At 40.0% G+C, this 20,043-nt stretch overlaps 2 protein-coding genes across 2 annotated transcripts in view; one reads left to right on the top strand and one right to left on the bottom strand.

Moving 5' to 3' along the window:
• Nucleotides 1-20,043, top strand: part of RSPH14 (radial spoke head 14 homolog) — a 224,339-nt gene that overhangs the window by 29,224 nt on the left and 175,072 nt on the right. The window lies entirely within an intron of this gene.
• Nucleotides 814-20,043, bottom strand: part of GNAZ (G protein subunit alpha z) — a 127,303-nt gene continuing 108,073 nt past the window's right edge. The window contains exon 2 of the mRNA XM_090063205.1: nucleotides 814-2,791. Coding sequence (XP_089919331.1) covers nucleotides 2,447-2,791 — 345 coding nt within the window. The 3' untranslated portion in view covers nucleotides 814-2,446. The remainder of the gene's footprint in view (nucleotides 2,792-20,043) is intronic.

The raw sequence follows: 20,043 nt of genomic DNA, 5'->3' as shown, positions 1-20,043 counted from the left end.
TGCTGGTGGCGTCTGCAGGTGATCCATGATGGCCCCTGGCCACTGCTGCCTGTGGGTGGTTGCTGACCCCTGACTGGCGCTTGCCACCCCCACCCCGGCTGCTGCCAGCACTGGCAGCATCTGTGGGAGCTCCCAGTTCACCGCTGCCATGCTCCCATGGCTGCCACTGTGCTCCTGCTGCTGCCAGAGCAGCCATCTCCCCCAGCCACTCGGGCATGCGCTGTTCATGTGATTTAGTTACAGTTTTTCAGAACTCGGGCCTCTTTTCAGGCACCAAAATATAAATTTAATAGCACCCAAATTTTAAAAAATCAAAAGCTGTTTGAGTACTTACGTATAGACATAGGTCTCTGAACATGGAGGTTATGAGAATGAATGACGAAAATCACTGCTTGGAGTCAGGCAATATGCAGACAAGTGTCATGAAAGTTTCCTTGTAGGCACCATGGTAGTTTCCTGCAAATACATGTCTTTATTTTAAATTGTTACATTCTTCCTAGAGTTACTATTGGCCCTCTCCTGAGAAAAAGCTACTCTTAATTGTGTTGAATTTTGTGGTGTCCCCAAATATTGTATTGGGTGCTGTAAATGTAATGTTTGTTGTGTTCTAGGATTATCCTTAATATGGATGGACAAACTGTGAAAAGATGTCTGTAGTAAATTAACAAAATGCATAGCTGGTTAAGAAGAAATGAAAGATTCAAAAATGTTATCTCCTTTTGTGAATAATTAAAACATAACACCAATAAATGAAAACACTATAGACCAGTATAGTACCATTCAGATTATTTATTTTCTTTAAGTGGACAACTTTTAACTTTGATGTTATTAACTTTTTTCTTTGAAATTTCTTAAGAGCCCTTGGCTGAGAATTCTCACACTAATCTTGGTACACATGGGAAACAAAGGGAGAAGATTTTCCAGAGTGTCTGTATGTATGTGTGTGTATGTGCTTTACAACTTTGAACATATATTTATACACTGTCTTTACAATCAAGTCTTTAAAAAGTCTTTTCTATGGAGGGGGAAAGAATCAAACGACCAAAGACTTAGGCCCATATGATCCATGTGAGATTTTCCAGCATAGTCCCACAGAGCTTCTCCAGCATTCTGTTTTGCTGGAATAGTACTCCATCTAGTAGTACTCCTTTATGAGACGAAACCTGGAGCTGAGGAATTCATCTCTCAAATTTTCTTAAATCCACTAAACGGTAAATAATTTAAATTATTAAATTTAAATATCAAGACATTTAGTTATTGTTCATATCGCTCATCTTTAACCTTCTAATAATATATCACATTTTTAAATTAAAAAAACCAACAAAAAAGACTTCAAAGGGTATACACTACACAGTCTTAATGGCTCTTGCTCCCTGGGAAAAGCTGTTACAATATTATCATATATCCCAGAATTTTTTGAAGCAATGGAACAGAATTGTCAGTTGGCAACTTTCACTCTGCAATCCAGACACTAAAACAATAGTTAAAAAAATTACCTTGTGATTTTTTTATCTGTATTAAAAAAAGAACACTCACCTACTTTTTAAATTTTCAGTTGTTTTTGTGAAACACCAGAAGATTTGGCAAAAAAAGATGTAAAAGAAGACTGTCTTGATATATAAAAATTCCTCACCAGTAGAAGAAACACTGACCTTGATTTGTCCTGTTAAATTAGTTATTTCATTCATTTCATGTATTTTTCCTGCATATTTTGAAGCAATCAAGAGCAGAAATGGCTAAAGGCCAGGTTGAAAATCATAGAACAATTCTGCACCAACAATTCCTTTGACAGGAAAGGTGTCCATGATAAACAACAAAGCAAAGCAGAAGTGTATACATAGTATATGCTGTGAGTTGTGGGCAATGTGTATACATGTTGGATGTGTATATACTGTACGATTGTGTGCGCCAGTGGATACAGGCCCCTTCTTTAAAGCTGTAAGTAATGCTTAGCTCAGATTTTCCTGTTTGGTAACTTCTGGTTGGAACTAGCTTTTCTCCGGGGGAGGGGAAATAACCCTACAAGGCAGGCCCATCTTTCACTCACCAGTTCTGTATCTTCCTGGCAGTAAAATGGTTTCTAGAACAGTTGGATGAGGAATTATTTCTTACATAGAATATGGTATCTCTGCCATCTTAGCAAAATGAGATGGAACAAACAGAATGAACCAGCAGTGATTGTGGTGAAAACATTTCCACACACTTAGACCTCAACTTTTTTTTTTCCTTTTTTTTTCTTTTTTTGGAGGCTTTGCATCCTCCAGAGCATACATTTTTGAAAAATAATATGGTGGCATAATAGGGCTTAGGGGGTCTGTGAACATACTTCAGACTTCCCCCTTCTTCTTCTTGCACTTCCAAGGGCTGCCCCATTTTTGCCACCAAAAGTGAAGGTGGTTGCCCCTTTTGTATCACCTCAAGAACACAGATTGAACCTCATGGATTCTTAGCAGAGGCCAATATACTTGAGATTGTTCTGAATGATGACATCTGTCACCGCATCAAAGACAAACTGGATATTACTGGTATCAGTGGCACAGGTGAAGTGTGAGTAGATCTCCTTGGTCTCCTTGTTACGATTCAAGTCCTCAAATTGACGTTGGATGTAGACTGCTGCCTCCTCATAAGTGTTTTGACCCTTGTACTCAGGAAAGCAAACTGTTAGCGGGATGCGCCGAATTTTTTCTGCCAGCAGATCTTTCTTATTGAGAAAAAGGATAAGGGAAGTGTTGATAAACCAGTTGTTGTTGCAAATGGAGTCAAACAGGCGCAGACTTTCTGCCATTCGACTCTGTAGAGAATGAAACAACAGTGTCAGCAATAATATTTTCACACAACTATGCAACATGCATAAGAATGTATCATTGCAGCTGTTAATGAGCAAAATGTCCTTTTAGAATGGCCTTTTCTGTTTCTCACACTGGTTGTATTGGTGCCTGTATGTCTTACTTAAGGATGAAATTTCAAAAACCTTAATTTTCTAATGTTGGCATATCACAGATCACCAGAGAAAAGGCCTTCTCCATCTGACTTTTATTTAAATCATGGGAAACAGTAAAGCAGTGTCTAAAACTGAATTTTTTAAGAACAGCATCTGTAATTGTTAGAAGAGTCACTGTTTTTCCAAGTCAGATTAACATTACTAATATTTTCAAATAAGATGAGTGAATCATTATGGAAATTTCCTGCTACAGAAGCATTCTGCTCTTAAGGAGGATTGTGCAACTATTAGAGTCATAGGATAACTTTTCATATACCAGAATCCTAACAATAAAATGCCTTCTTCAGCATACTACACTTTGGGCATATCCCTGGTGGCACGTTTATTTTTAGATGCTCCGTTGCCAAGGTAGCTTGTCGCTACGGTGACGTAGCATTGGCATCATGGTTTGTGCCTGCCAATGCTATGTCACTGTAGCGATGAGCTATGTCGACATAATGTGTTGTTATGGCAACTTGGTATTGTGTAGATATGCCGAGTTTGGGCCTCCATTTGTAAACCAACCATCAGTTCCTGCATTCTTTTTCCACATATATTAAAGTAACTTTGGAAGGATATGCAGAAAAAAAGGCTAAATTTTACTCTTGGGTGTAGACACATGCCACATTTACAGAAGTGAGACAATAATGAGCAAACTGATTTAGGTAACACTACTGTCAGGAGCAGGCAGACAACTAATTCTCCCTAGATGCATTCCTGCAGCAGCGCTGTCATAATTACTCATCACTCAGTGGTGGAGAAGCTAAGAATAGCCTGTTTTTATTGAGTAAACAGCTACTCTGGGGTGAAATGGACTGGAGTTAGAGACACATGGCCTTTACACTTGTGTAACTGACCAGTGAAATGGTATCTTACATTGACATAAGACCATATGGGCACTCCACATTGATCCCAGTGTAAAGACAGGCTACACAAGTGTAAATGCATCCTTTGGCTACAGCTTCAAATGCATGGGACAACTCAAAGTGATTTGTGAACTTACAGCTACCTTTTTTGGCTGAAAGAACTTAGTAGATGTACCTAATCTTCCACTTGCCTTTCTAAACTGACAAATCCTTTGACAACGATCGTGGAGTGACTAACAAAAGTCATTTACATTTTGAAATATTTATTACAGTTAAGGAAACTAAGGTTGAGCTTGGACATCTGTTACAAACTAGAGCCACATTTGCCCTTTCCTCTGCATACTCTTCCTTCATATATTGCTGCTGTGAAGACTTAGGAGGCAGATGGAGCTCTCCGTGGTACTAATTACTATTGGAAGGCTGAGTACCAGGAGGACTTCCTATATGTTTTGTGCAAAAAAGGAAAAATATTCCAGCTGCTGCAAATATTGATGGGATGTCTCTTGATTAAGGATATTTATGCTAAAGGGTATGGCATTTCTGCCTGTTGCAAATTAAGTCCTATTTGTTGCTAAAATTTTATTCCTCCAATATAAACATTTTATTCAGTTACTAAAGATATTCAAACCTCAGTGTTGTTTATTTACTATCCAAAACCTTCAGAGTCCTATTGCAAAAATATTGCCATTAAGTCTGACAGTTAAGTCACCTTCTGTGATTCTCTCATAGAATCAGACAAGAATTTATAGCAGATCTAATGTATGAATTTAAGTTGTAGAATTTTAAGTCAGTGAAAACATGAAGTAGTGGCAAGAGAGCTGCACACTTTCATGCACTGGGCTACCTCTTGTTTTCTGTACTTTGTCATTAGAAGACAAGTGCCCTTTTTAACTAAGTCACTATTATATTGTATCTCTATTTCCTGTTTAGAGTGATAAAAAGCATCACAGGTTAAGCCTCATCACCAAGGATTCATTCCAATCTTCTTCACAAGTCTGTACTTATATTTCTTAATAAAAGTAATGACAGAATAATGGAGACCATACACAGGTGCACAGAGATGTTTTTCCAACCATACAATATGATGAAAGTAGACAGATTTAGATAAAAATTGAATATAAACTTCACCTACAGTTTTACACATGCCATTAGATAATATCCCAATATCTTTATTCCAGTCAATTTGGAATCAAAATGTACCCCAGAAATCCTTTGTCTGCCCTTATGGTAAAAAAAACCCAACACACTGGAATAATTGAAAAATCCCCCTTCTTAAAATCTCAGATCATTATAAACTGTGATAAGCCTGAACCTCAACTGCTTTGAAGTGTCACAGAAAGTTTGGACAGTGCCACAGAAACATTTAACTTCATTATGAACAAATGGAAAGATGTTAATTATATCTTTTGAGGCAGTTTGCTGTACATGTCCCTGTGATATTTGTAAATTGAACTCAAGTCACCAATACCCACTAGAAGTTCTATGTATTTTACATTAAGTAATATCTCTATCCAGTTCTCATGTTCAATTAATAACCTGACCTTTGGGCCAAAGTATGGCTACATGGAAGAAAGCAGTACACCATACAGCATTTAATGGGCTGTGGAAATATGTGGAAAATCTTTCAGTGAAAATAAATGCAAACATACAAAACAGTGCTTTAAAATAATACAAAGTTTTCAAAGTGAAGTAATAAATTAGAGAGGTCTACACACCCTGAGACAAAATAAGTATTCAATATACAAGATCACTTCCAATTATTGCCGCAGGATGCTTGGATGGTACCTAGTTGAATGAGGAAATGTGAGGTTGTAAAAGAAAGGGACTTCTGCTTGTCAGACACTTGTTGGGGGTTATTTTCCAATCCCAGACAGTTTGGTTTGGACTGAGTTGCAATATTTGTGTCCATGAACACTTAAAGAAATAGGAGACTTTTTTTGTGTGTAAATTCTAAAGGTCTGACTTTATTGTACCAGACTTTCATGCAGAACCCTTATTTGGTCGCTCATGTCCATGTACAGTTGGAGCTGGTAAAAATGTGCTACAGTAGGGTGGGGGAAACAGGATAATGTGTGCATATGCTTAGTGGAAATCACTATGTTGAGGGTGAAGGGAGGGTATGTCTCAGGTGCCTTTCCCATTTCTTCCCTGGCTGCCAAAATTTTAACCCTGGAGATTTCACGCACAGGTTTGGGCAGGATGTAGTAATAGAAGGATGCTGATGGTAAGGGTAATGGAATAAAGCAAGTCAAAACTCTTTTTACAGGAGAGATTAACAAAGTGTTTTGTTGAGCTCCCCTACTACCCTGGAGTGTTAGGTACTTTTGGCTAGAGACAGCTGAGGAGATCTGAGAGTGTCTTCCTTAAAGGTGTAAGTCCCCAGTTGTGCTCTGCTTGCCGTCCTGATCTAAAAATTATTTTAATATTAGGATAGTCTGTCCAGGTTTATCCATTTGTCTTATATTAAGGCTTCTGCTTTTATTTACCCTGGTACAACCTTGCCAAAGCCAATATTGTTGCTATGGTGTAATCAGGAGCAGAATTAATTCTTTGTAAAGGCTAACAAAGATGCCAGGTGAGTCTAAAGATGGTCTCTTTTCCTTAGCAAACATTAATGTCATTTAAATTTTGTCTACCTAAAATCTGTTTTACTGTTATATGAGTGTTGAGTCTGTCCCTATCAATAGCTTTCAAATATTGACATCTGTGATCTGGGTTAGGCGCAAGTTGATAAGCAGCTTAGGAAAAAAAAATACTGTCCAGCATCTTGGGATAAAGCTAATATCACCCTTTGGATGCTGAAAGGCCATGTAAGGCTTCTTCCTATAAAATCATCTGCTGTTAATCCAGTGCCTGTGGCATCCAAATCTCAGTCAGTGCTGTATTACAGCTAGTGACTTGACAGTGACAATGTGCTGTGCTTCCAGTAACTATTTTTGAGATCATAAAAGCTGCTTTGAGTTTTTCAGTAGCAAGTTTACCTCGGCTGTAATGCTCTGACTAAGGTCTGGGTTGTTGGGCACAGCCTATGTAGAGCTGGAAATAAGACGATAAAGAGATTGAAAAGAAAAAGTAGTACAGAATGAAAGACTGAAAAACAGTCTTTAGGGCTCAGTTTTTTTTCTTGTCTAAGAAAAATGTCTCTGGTGAGTAAAAGAAATGAAAAATGAGTAGCAGGAAAAAAAGAGGACAGAGGCAGCTAGGAACAGAACTAAAATAAGAAGAAGAGGTGAAGAAACTGAAAAAATGGGGGGAAGGGAGCAAAACGTACAAATTAAAAATAAATACGGAAAATATCTGATGAAAAAAATAAAAGTGGGCAAACATATTCCCTCAGAGTCACAGTAGTTAAATATTTTATATAAAAGTCAAGTAGGATCCCATCAGGTTTGAAATCATACTGTTTTTCCATGTGTCTGAACAGAAGAATACTCTAGGATCCATTTGAAAGCAGAATTTAATGTTATTTTCTGATTGCATTCAAGGTAAAAGAAAATAAAAGCCACAAGCAAGATTAAAATACCAATTTTTATAGAATCCTTCCCCGGCATGTAGAGTTGGGAAATACGGTTGCATGCACATGAAAAGCCCCACGTTTTGTATCAAATATGATCAAAAACCACCTAAATACATTCTTACATGCAGATGCCTGATGTTTGCATCCAGAGTAAGTGTGTAAACACAAGCTGCTCATTTGACGTAATCTCAAATGTATAATAGCTAATTTGTTTCTTGAACATTTACTATATGGCTATATGGTCAGGAATAAAACACATAGAAACATTCTATTCTCAATGGAGTATAAAAGAATTGTTACAATTTGTTGGTGTCCTTTTGTGGCTTTTAGTTACTTTATTTTCATAGTACACTATTCCATGTAGAGCTATTCAGAAAATGGCTCTCTCCCGTAGAAAGTTTTGAGTTTTTAGTGAAAAATCAAAACCCAAAGTATTTTTTAAGTGTTATTTCTATGCTTCATAGGAATTTTACTTCATGTTTCTCATACTGCTACTGTCCTCAAGAGGCAAGGCTCCTGGTATATCACTTACCAGGCTGTATTAGTGTCCCCGTTTTGGAAAAGAGAGGTAATGCCTTGACCACTGCCCCATGGGGAATTAATTCTAGGTTGGGAGACTTGTTCACAGAGGAGAATGGGAACATGAAGCAACCAAACTAAGGCTTTTCTGAAATGCTGTGGTAGCAGCATATTCCAGTGGAAATATTTCCGGTTTCAATTTTTGGCTGAAGTCAGAAATAATTTTTTAAAAAGGAAAACATACATTTCTCATAATTAATTTCATTTAGCTGACAACTGTGGAAAAAAATTTTAAAGAAATGTTTTGACCAGCTTTACTCATATGAAGTATGAGAAGTATAGGTACTGTCATTATCATGCATCTCCACATCAGCTAACATTCCAGGTCTATCAAGTCTCTTCCAGATTATGCAAGATCACTGGTAGCAATTCATATTACATTATTAACCTTTTGCACAGTAGATGGGGAAATAATTTGAGTCTCCTAAGGCCTTTTTCATTCTTAAATCCCCTGGGACAGAAGCAAATATTAAAATAACCTGACCCATTCAGATTAGAGTTTTTGCATGTTCCTATAACTTGTGCACTTTAGTAGGAAAAAAAGTTAGTACATAAAATGGAAAATGCTTGTAGAGTACAGATGAGGCTAAATGGCACAATACTAATTTACTTTGAACATAAAAAGCTGGAATGGCTAGATATGATGGCCCAAGTCCTAAACTCAGGCTAAGTTCCACTAAGAGCAAGATATTAGGAGACTTTTTGCTACCTTCATGCTTCCTTGACTTTGGGACCAGTAACAGACTGTTTGCTTCCCTGGGGCAAGGTAAAAAGGCTCATAGCTTAACTCTAAATTTTGTTACCTTCACTAATAACTAGAAGTAATGGAATAACTCTTTTAAGGAAAAAAAAAACCCTCCCTGGTTTGATTTGAGGTTGAGCTGTATTGTGTCTTTAGATCATTTGGCCAATAGATCTCATACACCAATAAATCTAGCCACACCTGATGAGTTTCTAAGGGCCTTGTTACATGTTACACTGTGAGCCACACAGATGTTCATTGGTTTTAGTGCTAGCATAAGTTTGAAGCAGTCACACCTTCAGGACAGCAGGAGCATGGAGGATCGAAAGGTAAGAATTCACCCTCCATTCCAGGACTCCCTTGGTTCTCCCCTGCTCCCAGGGCTCCCCTCCTGCCCATTTACTTGTGGCTGCCTGCGCTGTCTGCCCAGGGGAGCAGGCAGGAAAGGGTCAACCTGCCTGTCTGGCCACCACTGCCAGGCTGCTGCTCTTCTCCAGGCTGAGCTTGCTCAGAGAGCAGCAGTGATGGTGGCAGTGACAGCCAGACAGGCAGGTTAACCCTTCTCTGCCTGCCTGCCCAGGACAGACAGTATGGGCAGCTACAAGTAAGTGGGGGAAGAGGGGTGGGTGGGGTGGTGAATGGGGATCTGGGGTATTGGGGAGGGTGGAGGGGGCAGTGGGCCTTATCTGAGCCACTGAGGAAGGGGGAGTTGTTTACACTAAGGTGTAGCCTATAATGGCTACACATTAGTGTAACGTGAGCTAGGTAATATGAATCAGAGATAATCCTGCCCTGGAGTGGTGTAACTTTGAGCTGCCTAACTACTGCTTAAAACACCTAGTTTCAGGTGTTAATGTGCAGATAATCCAGGCATTAAGAGCTCGGAAAGTCATCCAAAATTACCATGTAACAAGGCCCTTAGGTGCTTCAAAAGTAGTTATACTGTAGATATATGTTCAGTGCATCCCAACAAGCTAACAATAACCCTCCTAAAGGTGACTTAATCTTTCAGCAGTAGAATGTACTTGGTGAAGAAAAGTTACACAAAAGACCACCAGAAAAGTGAAAGCCTTTACTACCACTTGGGTTCTTGAGAGAAACAATGCAAAGTTCAGAGGAAGGAGTGATGGTACATAATTAGGGACCTACCAAAATCAAAGAGGCAGGTAGCCTGTGGTGGGGCCGGCCACCATTTCTGTAGGCTTATTGTGGCAAGCCACCTCGCCTCTGACTGGCCAAGTGGTCCTGCCCTCTCACTGCTGATTGGCTGAGAGGGCTGTCTGTCATGCAGTCCCATGCCTCACCACTGACCAGTGGAGAGGGGTGGGGCTGCATGATGGGTAGCCATTTCAGTCAATCAGTGAGGAGGGGCAGGGGTGGCTCCCATCTTGGCTGCTCCCTTTTGTATCAGCAGCTCCCTTCCAACAATGGGCTGCATGGCTGAGCCACAGCAGCTGTGAGGACTGCTGGCTCCCACTGGGAAGCCAGAATTTTGTTTTAATAAATTGGGGTGGTTTTTTGTGTATTTCGTGGAAAATGCTCAATTTTATGATTTTTCTCAAAATTGCGAATTGGGTAGGTCTCTATACATATTCTGTGAATCCCACCCACTTTTTCTCACACGCCCACTCTACGTTTGATTTTAAAAGAGTCCTTAATGCACCATGAGAATGTATAATAAAATGTAAACGTTCAAGTATTCCACTATACTTGTACACTGCTTACCTTCTTTTACATTTGCTATTCTGCTGTACTATAGCACCATAAAACAACAACATCAAAGGTTTTATACAACATAGTCTGCATTAGCAAATTTGGAAAGTAGCCTAATTACTGAGGGTAGTTTATCTAAGAAGCGATTCCAAAAACCATTGTAGTTTTCTTGTACAGTAAACAAATCGGGGGGGGGGGGAATGCAGAAGCAGTAAACAAGAGCATTTTAAAAACCTGTAGTAGAATTCCTAATAGGGACCTAGAAATGAATCAGAGTAATTTTTCTGCCTAGCAATAATCTTACCAGCTGCCAAATACCATCCCTCTGGATCCTATAACTGTTCCACAAAAACAAAAGGTAAAGGATACTAATTAAAATCACCACAGCATATTTCCTGAAGGAGAATTTAGTCAAAACACATATATCCTCTTTACATTTTTAATACTTCAACCAGAAACAAACTGGTCTCCTACATGAACAGGTCTTTTGAATGTATCAAGAACCTTTACTTCATAGTAAAGCTGTGTAGCTTTGCTGCAGAATAACAGCTCCACACCTATAGATAAAAAATCTAACTGAAATTTTAGAGCAATCCTTTATACTTACTCCAATAGAACTTTCTGTCTGAGAATATGAATGTGCTTCACAAACATTAATTTGGTAAGCCTCATAACAGGTCTGAAGTACTAAAGTTATTAAACCCATATTACAGAAAGGGAAAATAAAGTATAGTGGTTAAATTACTTGCCCATGGTCAGATAAATCTACTATGGGGCCAAGAATGAAACAAAAGCATTATGTTCAGGACTGCTTTTGATAGCTTGATCAAATTATCATTAACAAATAGTCTTAACTTTTATTTTGGCTTTAAATGTTCCCTGAGAAGGTGAATTTTATGGCCCTGATCCACCTCTGCATTCATGAATATGTTACTTTTTTTTACAATTGATTATTAGAGTTGTACAGGTGCAAAATGGGAATTGCAGTTGCAAATCAGAGCCTGTATTTCAAAATTTTGGAATTTAATTATCTTACTGAATTTATATCTTGGATTCAATTACTTCCTGAGTCCATTCAAAGCTAAGTCTCTTAGGGAGCATCTACACATACATTTAGGCATGCCTAAATTTATTGCACATTATCTTATTATGCATTAAGGCAATTTAGGCTCACTTCTACACATGCATGCATTAAAGTGCATTAATGCCATGTGTGAGAACTGATGTGGGACTAAAGTTAGTCCCACATCAGTCCATACATAGCGTTAATGCACCTGAATGCATCTACATGTGCGTTAATGCACTTTAGCTATTTGGGCCTGAATTTGATGCCTGCTTTTGTAGGTATCAAATTTAGGCATGAATAACCTAAAATCACCATTTTTAAGGTGCATTAAGGGTGCACACGTGCCCTTAATGTGCCTTAAATCAGGCTAAAGTGCCTGAAATTGGCATGCGTAGACATTCCCTTAGTATACTTTGGGCATGTCTACACATGCATTTATGCATTTATGCCGGCTTAAATTTACTGTACAGTAAGTTACTGTGCAGTATGCAGGAATAGGCCAGCAGCTACACATGCGGGCTTTAAAGCACATTAACACTGTGAGTGGACTGATTTGGGACTAAATTTGGTCCCAAGTCAGTCCGCATACAGTGTTACTGTGCAGTAAGGCATCTACACGTGTGTTACTGTGCAGTAGCTAATTGGTTGTAAATTTGATACCTGAAAATTTATGCTCAAGTTGGCATAAGTCATCATAGTTACTATGCAGTATGGGTGTACGCATGTAGACACGTGCCTATAGTGCATAGTAATTTCAGTTACTGCGCAGTAAATGCGCACATGTAGATGCACTCTTTAAGGAGCTGTTGCAGAGATTTAGAATCTGTAACTGTCATATTCTCAAGGAAATCCATAAAATGTAGACTGAAATTGGTACTGGCATCAATGACAATTTTTTTTTTAATCTGAAAGAGTTTTTTATGCTGTTTTATTTCAGAAGTTCATGAAAAGTACCTCCTTCAGCTTGCCATGATGTTATTTACTTTTTTTTTCCTATGTGCCACCGTCCTTTCAAGTACCAAATCTTGAGTTGTAGCAATACATACAAAGCATTCATCTCCAGAGGACCAAAAACTATCACATACTGGTTGTTCAAACATCAGTGGTAAATCTTAGAAGAAAGCCTTAATGCATTTTGCCTCTTGAAAAATTAAGCCAATGAATAGGCCTAAAAATCTTTTCACATCTATTCACCAATATTGTATACACCAGTTTTGTTAATCACAGTATATGACATTCATTTCTCCTAGTGTAACATCAAAGTATAGGGAAATACCTAGGGGCTGGGAATATGGATTTCTCCTTTATACCTATGAAAAACAACAAGGCTACATGAACAGAATATCAGCCACCATTCCCTTAACTACCCTTGTATGGAGGTACAACTATACAACTAAAATGATGAATGAGGAGGCAGTGTGTAGTTCCCCTGATTCACCTTGCACAATTCTTTCTACCTATTCTAAGAGGGCACCAAGAATCTTTTGCAGTTCACATTGGGTACAGAGACCCCCTGTCTAGCATCTTCTGCATCCCCTCCATGCTAAGAAAGCACAAGATAAACTAATGTAAACATAGCTATACAATGGTTTGAATTTAACCTTATTAAAAAAAAACCAGTAAAAAAAATAAGTAAAATACATTTACAGCAATTTATAACATATACTGTCTCCATACAGAGGTATGCATATTCAAGGATTGTACTATAAACTTCACTTCCTTCTACAATACAATACTGAGTTTGTTGGATGTCTGTCATACCTCAATATTTTTTACTTCTTTTTACTCATTTTTGTAACCTATTTGTTTAGCTCAATATAAATATTTGCTATTTTCACTTTTCCTTTAGACAAAAGTTTGCAATTCTAGCCTGTTAAGAAAAGAAATCCCATCTCATTATGAATAACTTTTTATTTTTCTAATTATTATTCACAATTCATGAGATTGCCCAAGCTTTGATGTAATGTATTTAACTACCCCACATACCAAATGTAATTAAAATTAGGCAGAATGATATGCATAGGATTTAAGAGAAGGGGGGGGGATGCAAAATAATTAGGCATCATTAATGTTGTGGTGGTATCAAGTACAGTTCCAAATGCCCCTTCTCCTTTGGCTTTGCCCTCATTTTGTATCAGTCACACCTTGATGAATTTAATAATCTGAGTTATTGTGAATGTTCTTTCACCCTGAAGTTGATGATTTCAAAAGAGGAAAGGTAGCCTTTTCTGGATGCTGAACTGGTTTCTACAGTGTGAGCTGTCAAGTTAACAATTTGTTCTGAACTTGCATTTATTTTCTTGAAGTGGGAAAAAAATGTTGAAAGTATGTCATAGACAGATGCTGGCATTGAACTCTTGCCACCAGCATTTCCCGATTGTCTCAAAGGGCAGCATAAATCTATTTCAAACTGAGTTGCATCAAACAGTACACAGAAGAATTTCTTCCAGAGAGTCTGCAATCAATCCAAGACTAACAGTGTTTCTACGGTCAGAAACATCATGGTTTTCTCCAAGCCTCCCAATTTCCCTGATGAAGAAAATGCTTGTTGACCAGACTGAATGATCTTCCAGCAAATAAAAAGGAGATAAACAATCAAACACTAACTAATGGAAGGGTCTCAAGTTTTTTTTCTTCCTTCATAAAATGTTGCATTGCTTACAAGCAATTCTTTTTTTTCCCTGCATGTGAAGAGGTGCTGTCCTCTGGAAATGTGCAGTCCTAACATGACAGAAACCAACCTGGAAGAACCAGGTCAAAGGGCCAAGCATTACCACTGCCAGTACTTACATGAATTACATGCCAAGATGCAGTGCAATTAGCAAGAATGCTGTATTACCATGGGAACATCAGATGACCTTTCCAATGGCATCATATAATCCTGCCTTTCTAAGAATGTGTTGTTAACAAATAGTGGCTGCTGGAAGCTGGGTGGAAACTTCTTAATTGATAATTAATTCAGTCATTTTTATATTTGCATATTGCCTCTGAACAGTTTGTGATTTTTATGAATGGTATTTTATAGATACGTGCAATTGCTAAGCACTAGTTTGATGGTGCAGATATTCATAAACTTCTGTTTGCATGGTGCACTTGGGCAAACCCACATTTGTGGGTTTTTTTTCTGTTTGATAATAAGATGATTGAACTTTTTGGCTAAGTATAGACAGTCAAAAAGCTTGAGGCTGAAGTAATTCAATCTGGAAGGCTGGAATTACCACCAAGGAGGAGTTCTCAGCACTGGTCTGTACCTGCAGGGAGCGGATCAGGAAAGCCAAGGCTGTAACTGAGCTCCATCAAAGATAACAAAGTCCTTTTTAAGAGATGTAGGGAATTGGAAAAAAAGCAGAGGTAACATTGGACCCCTGCTGAATGAAGCAGGACACCTGATTACTGACACCCAGGAAAAGGCCAACCTGCTTAACGGGTATTTCATGTCGGTCTTTCATCAGTCCAATGGGACTGCCCTGCCTAGCTAGACGCAGGAAGGCCAGGGTGAGGATGTATGTATATCCAGCATCAGTGCTGATCTAGTAAAGGATCACCATGAGAGGGTGAACACCTTCAAGTCAGCTGGTCCTGACATATTACACATTAGGGTACTCAAGGAACTGGCAGGTGTCATAGCCCAACCATTGGCAAAAATATTTGAAAACTCGTGGCACTCAGGTGAAGTACCTGAAGACTGGAAGAAGGCCAATGTGGTACCCATCTTCAAGAAAGGGCTGAAAGTAGATTCTGGGAATTATAAGTCAATCAGCTTGACCTCAATCCCCGGCAAGGTTCTGGAGAAAATTATCAAGGAGACCCTTCCGGATAAGCTGAGTGAGGGCAGCATCCTGAGGAATAGCCAGCATGGGTTTGTCGTGGGTGGGTCTTGCCTAATCAATCTCATCTCCTTCTATGATCAGGTGACATATCACCTGGACAAGGGAGAAGAGATTGATGTCATATATCTGTACTTTAAAAAAGCCTTTGATCTGGTGTCCCATGACCTCCTCATGGAAAAATTGGCCAGCTGTGATCTCAGCACAGTCCGATGGCTGGGAAATTGGCTCTGAGGACAGACCCAGAGAATAGAGGTCGATGGTAGGGAATCATTATGGTGCACCATGACCAATGGCGTCCCCCAAGGCACTGTCCTTGGACTGATTCTCTTTAACATCTTTATCAACGATGTGGACATTGGTGTCAGAAGCATACTGGCTAAGTTCGCTGATGACACTAAACTTTGGGGCATAGCGTCCACACCTGCGGACAGGCTAGTGATCCAGGTTAAGTGGGCGGATACAAACCTGATGATATTCAGTACCGATAAATGTAAGGTATTACACCTCGGGGGGGAACCCGCAGCATACTTATAGGCTTGGCAGTGCTACGCTTGCTAGCACCACTGCTGAAAGAGACTTGGGGGTCATGACTGACCACAACATGAACATGAGCCACCAATGTGATGTCACAGCTGGCAAAGCAAACCAAACTCTGGCTTGCATCCATAAATGCTTCTCAAGTAAATCTCAGGATGTCGTCCTCCAGCTGTACTCAGCCTTGGTGAGGCCACAGCTGGAGTACTGCATCCAATTCTGGGCTCCGCAATTCAAGAAGGATGTGGAGAAGCTTTAGAGAGTCCAGAGGAGAGCCATGCGCATAATCAGAGGGCAAGGAAACAGGCCTTATGAAGAGAGGCTGAGCGCCATAGAACTCTTCAGTCTGGAAAAGTGCAGGCTCAGGGGGGGACTTGGTGGCTGCTTATAAGTACATAACGGGTGTGCATCAGGATCTGGGAAAACATCTGTTCCCCAGAGCGCCCCAAGGAAAAACAAGGACCAATGGTTATAAACTCCTAGAATACCATTTTAGGTTGGACATAAGAAAAAGTTTTGTTACAGTCCGAGCCCGCAAGGCCTGGAATAGACTCCTTCCAAAAGTGGTGCAGGCATCTACTCTGGACTCATTTAAGAAATGTTTGGATGTTTATCTTGCTGGGATCCTTTGACTCTAGCTGACTGCCTGCCCCTGGGGCAGGGGGATGGACTTGATGATCTTTGAGGTCCCTTCCAGCCCTAACATCTATGACATCTATGAAATCTTTTCAGGTTGGTATAAACTGCATAGATTGAACTGAGAAGCAAGTGAATGAACATTCACTTTTGATTCCAGAAATACAGCTACATGTCTTGCAGTGGTTCAGGTTAGAAGCTGAGGGGTAGAAGGGGGGCACTAGAGCATGCCTTCCCCTCCCTTCCCTTTTGCAGTGGCCAGAAAGCTGGAGGGAAGTTGAGGGAGAAGCCCTCTGAGGTTTTTCCCCTCTCCCTGCTCAAGCTGTGGGGGTTGTGTTGCCAGGCCCTGGCAGGCCCCCTGAGTATGACGGGGGTGGGGTTTAAATCCCCATTCTGGCCTGTATGGCCCCCAGCCAAGATGTGCCAGGAAGGGGTGGGGAGGGAGAGAAGCAGCCTCTGCCAGTATTTCCCCTGCTCCCCACTCAAGTAGTGGGGGGGAAGGGGCATGGCCTGAGTTGGCACACTTAAACCCCCTCCCCTGTCCCCAAGGAACCCCGGCTGGGTCTGCCTGGAAGGGGTGGAGCAGCTCCTGACAGTTTTTTCCCTGTTTGCCTCTCCAGCCCCCTCAGCCCACTCTGCCTCCAGCCCGGCAGGGGATCTGGCCAGGCCCCCTCACCTCCACTCCAGCAGCAAGTGGAGAAAAGCCTGTCAGGGGCTGCTCTTCCTCTGCCAGATAGACACTGGCTGGAGTCCAAAACCAGGTTTCTTACCCCCTTCTCAACCAGCTGGAGCAGTAATAGTGCTCCAGCTAGGGAGCAGAAGGGCAGGGTCAACCCTGCTCTGCTGGAGCAGACAGCACAGCCTAGGGCTACAAAGCATCCTGGGATGCTGGGGGACTGAGTTATCTGGAACAGGGAAGGGGTCTGGGATAGAAGTTCCATAAGCTGGTTTGACATAAATTAGTTCAGTCTAATACTGTAACCAACCAGTGTTATCTTAAACCAGTTCTGGCCATTTTGAAAGTGGTTTAATTGCACTAAACTTCTGTTGTGTTAAGTGATCAGAAACTGATTCAGATCTGTAAGCCAGTTTAAGCATAACTTCTGTTCCTAGCCTAACAAGTGGCTAAAAAAATCATCAGGACTTTGATTATTTGAGGGAAGTTTGGGGAACAAGTTTAGGGCAGAAGATACAGTAGGAAATCAACAGGCCCTCAGAAATTTAGAATGGGTTTAATATTTTTTGTTATACAAGAAAGAGTATTTTGTTCGACTTCCTGCATGGGTCCCCAATGTAAACATAAAATGTTTCTTCCCAGCAGAAGGGTAGAGAATAATTCATAGACTCAACAAAAATTTGGGCTGGAAGAAGTCTCAGGAAGTCAACTAGTCCAACCCCCTGCTCAAAGCAGAACCATCCCCAACTAGATCATTCCAGCCAGGGCTTTGTTAAGCTGGGCCTTAAGAATCTCCAAGCAAGGATGGAGAATCTACCACCCCTCTAGGTAACTTGTTCCAGTGCTTCACCACCCTCCCAGCAAGAAAGTTTTTCCTAATATCCAACCTAAATTTCCCTTGCTGCAACCTGAGACCATTGCTCCTTGTTCTGTCATCTGCCACCACCGAGAACAGTCTAGCTCCATCTTGTTTGGAACCACTCTTCACGTAGTTAAAGGCTGCTATCAAATCCTGCCTCAGTCTTCTCTTCTCCAAAATAATAAACCCAGTTTTCTCAGCTTCTCCTCATAAGTCATGTGCCTCAGCTCCTGAACCATTTTCATTGTTCTCCACTGTACTCTCTTCAACTTGTCCACATCCTTCCTACAGTGGGGGGCCCAAAACTGGATACAGTACTCTAGATGTGGCCTCACCACTGCAGAATAGAGCAGAATTATATGCTGATCAATAGATTTTACATTCACTTTTCTTTCGTCACAGGCACAAAATACACATTTTTTTTCATTTGCACAGTGTTATTTGCAAAGACTGCAGACATCTTTTTGAGTGTCCCCCTTTGTTAACTGCCTGAATTCCAGGGCACTGGCAAGGGCAATTTGGAAAGCAACTGTATGTTTCATCATTCTACATAAGACAATGCTGTTTCAAATCCATTATTTCTTAAGTGTAAGTATTGAACCCACAGCTCTCAGATTTTATGACCCACCAATATAAATCATCCATCACAGTCAATCAGAAAACTGGATTCAGCATCCCTACACACACCTCTACACAGTACTAATAGGATCTAGCATATCAAATGCATGAACAGCTCTACATTCCCCTTAGCAAAGACAACTGCATGTAGTCTTGCTGCTACCATGGCAGATACTGGCACACCTGCTACATGTACTTGGACTATGCCAGCAGCCTCATGCCATTTAAACATTCTTTTCCTATCCTTGAAATCTTGTTGGATCAGAGCAGTCTACCTTAGAGAATGATAGCCATGAACAGAAGGGGCATTAAGCTAGTAAACTCTCTCCTGTCTTTCTTATGGATAGTGGTGATAGCACACCAGCTCAGTTACTGCTGTTCATTTTATTTACTTTTAGCCTCCTCTTTTTCCATAGTTCTGTTATTTTTGTCTCTTTTTTTATTTCCTACTCACAAAATGTTCACCATTTCAAATGGTAGCAGATACACTTCCAGTGCAAATACTTTTGCTGATACCAGTTCTCACTTATCAATATGCAGTGCTTTTGCTTTCTAGAAACCTTATTGTGAATAAAATATAATTCTCCTGAATGTTACCAAATAAGCAAAAAATAAAGGGATTTTGGATACTAGTAGAAGGTAGATTTTATTTGCAACAGGATTTGTGGGCACTTTCATGTTCAATGCATCTAGCTTCTGTTGGGAGGAGAAGGATATATACACGATACAAACCTTTCTTTTTGTTGATTCAATTGTGGTAGCACTGTGTGTCTGGATCAGTTTGCCAGTTGTCTTTAATAGAAGTTACAGTAAAACATGACTCAATTCTCTTAGCATTTACAATTTTACCCTTGCATCAGATCCTACATTTATTAAGTTCAAAAGAGTACAGAAAATGCTTGTTTAAATAATACATTTCTTTAAAGTTTACTTTCTATTCTGTTTTATTAAAGAACAAAATACATTGTATTTTCAGTACCTGGGAACCAATACTGTAATAAACTGAGAGGTAGTTATACTGTTACACTAAAACAGTCATCTTGGGAACACTTCCCATCTCTAAGAAATAATGCATAGCTTTTGAAATATGAGCTGACAGCTTTGGTTCAAAACCCTTCCCATTTCCTCTCCTACCTTTCCTAATTACATTTTTAATGTTAAATCTTTACATTTTTCACAGACTGACATGTAAGAAATTGAATATAAGTTCCATATTGCCTGTTCTCAGAGCTCCAGGAAAGAATTAACATTTACCAAACAGCAGAATTGATTATAGCATACCTGCTACTGTCCACCCTTTCTCTCTCCCACCAAGGCATGTCAGTCTGCTGCCCTTTATACCGCTAACACATTAGAGAGGAGAGAGAGGATGGAATTTCAAGGGAATCCAAAGTAAGGAATAGTCAAAATGTTCAGAGACAATGCAT

Source organism: Crocodylus siamensis, chromosome 9, assembly GCF_052110815.1.
Source record: "Crocodylus siamensis isolate JL-2025a chromosome 9, ASM5211081v1, whole genome shotgun sequence".
NCBI lineage: Eukaryota > Metazoa > Chordata > Crocodylia > Crocodylidae > Crocodylus > Crocodylus siamensis.
The sequence above is the reverse complement of the archived record's forward strand: the minus strand, read 5'-3'. Positions and strand labels throughout refer to the sequence as shown.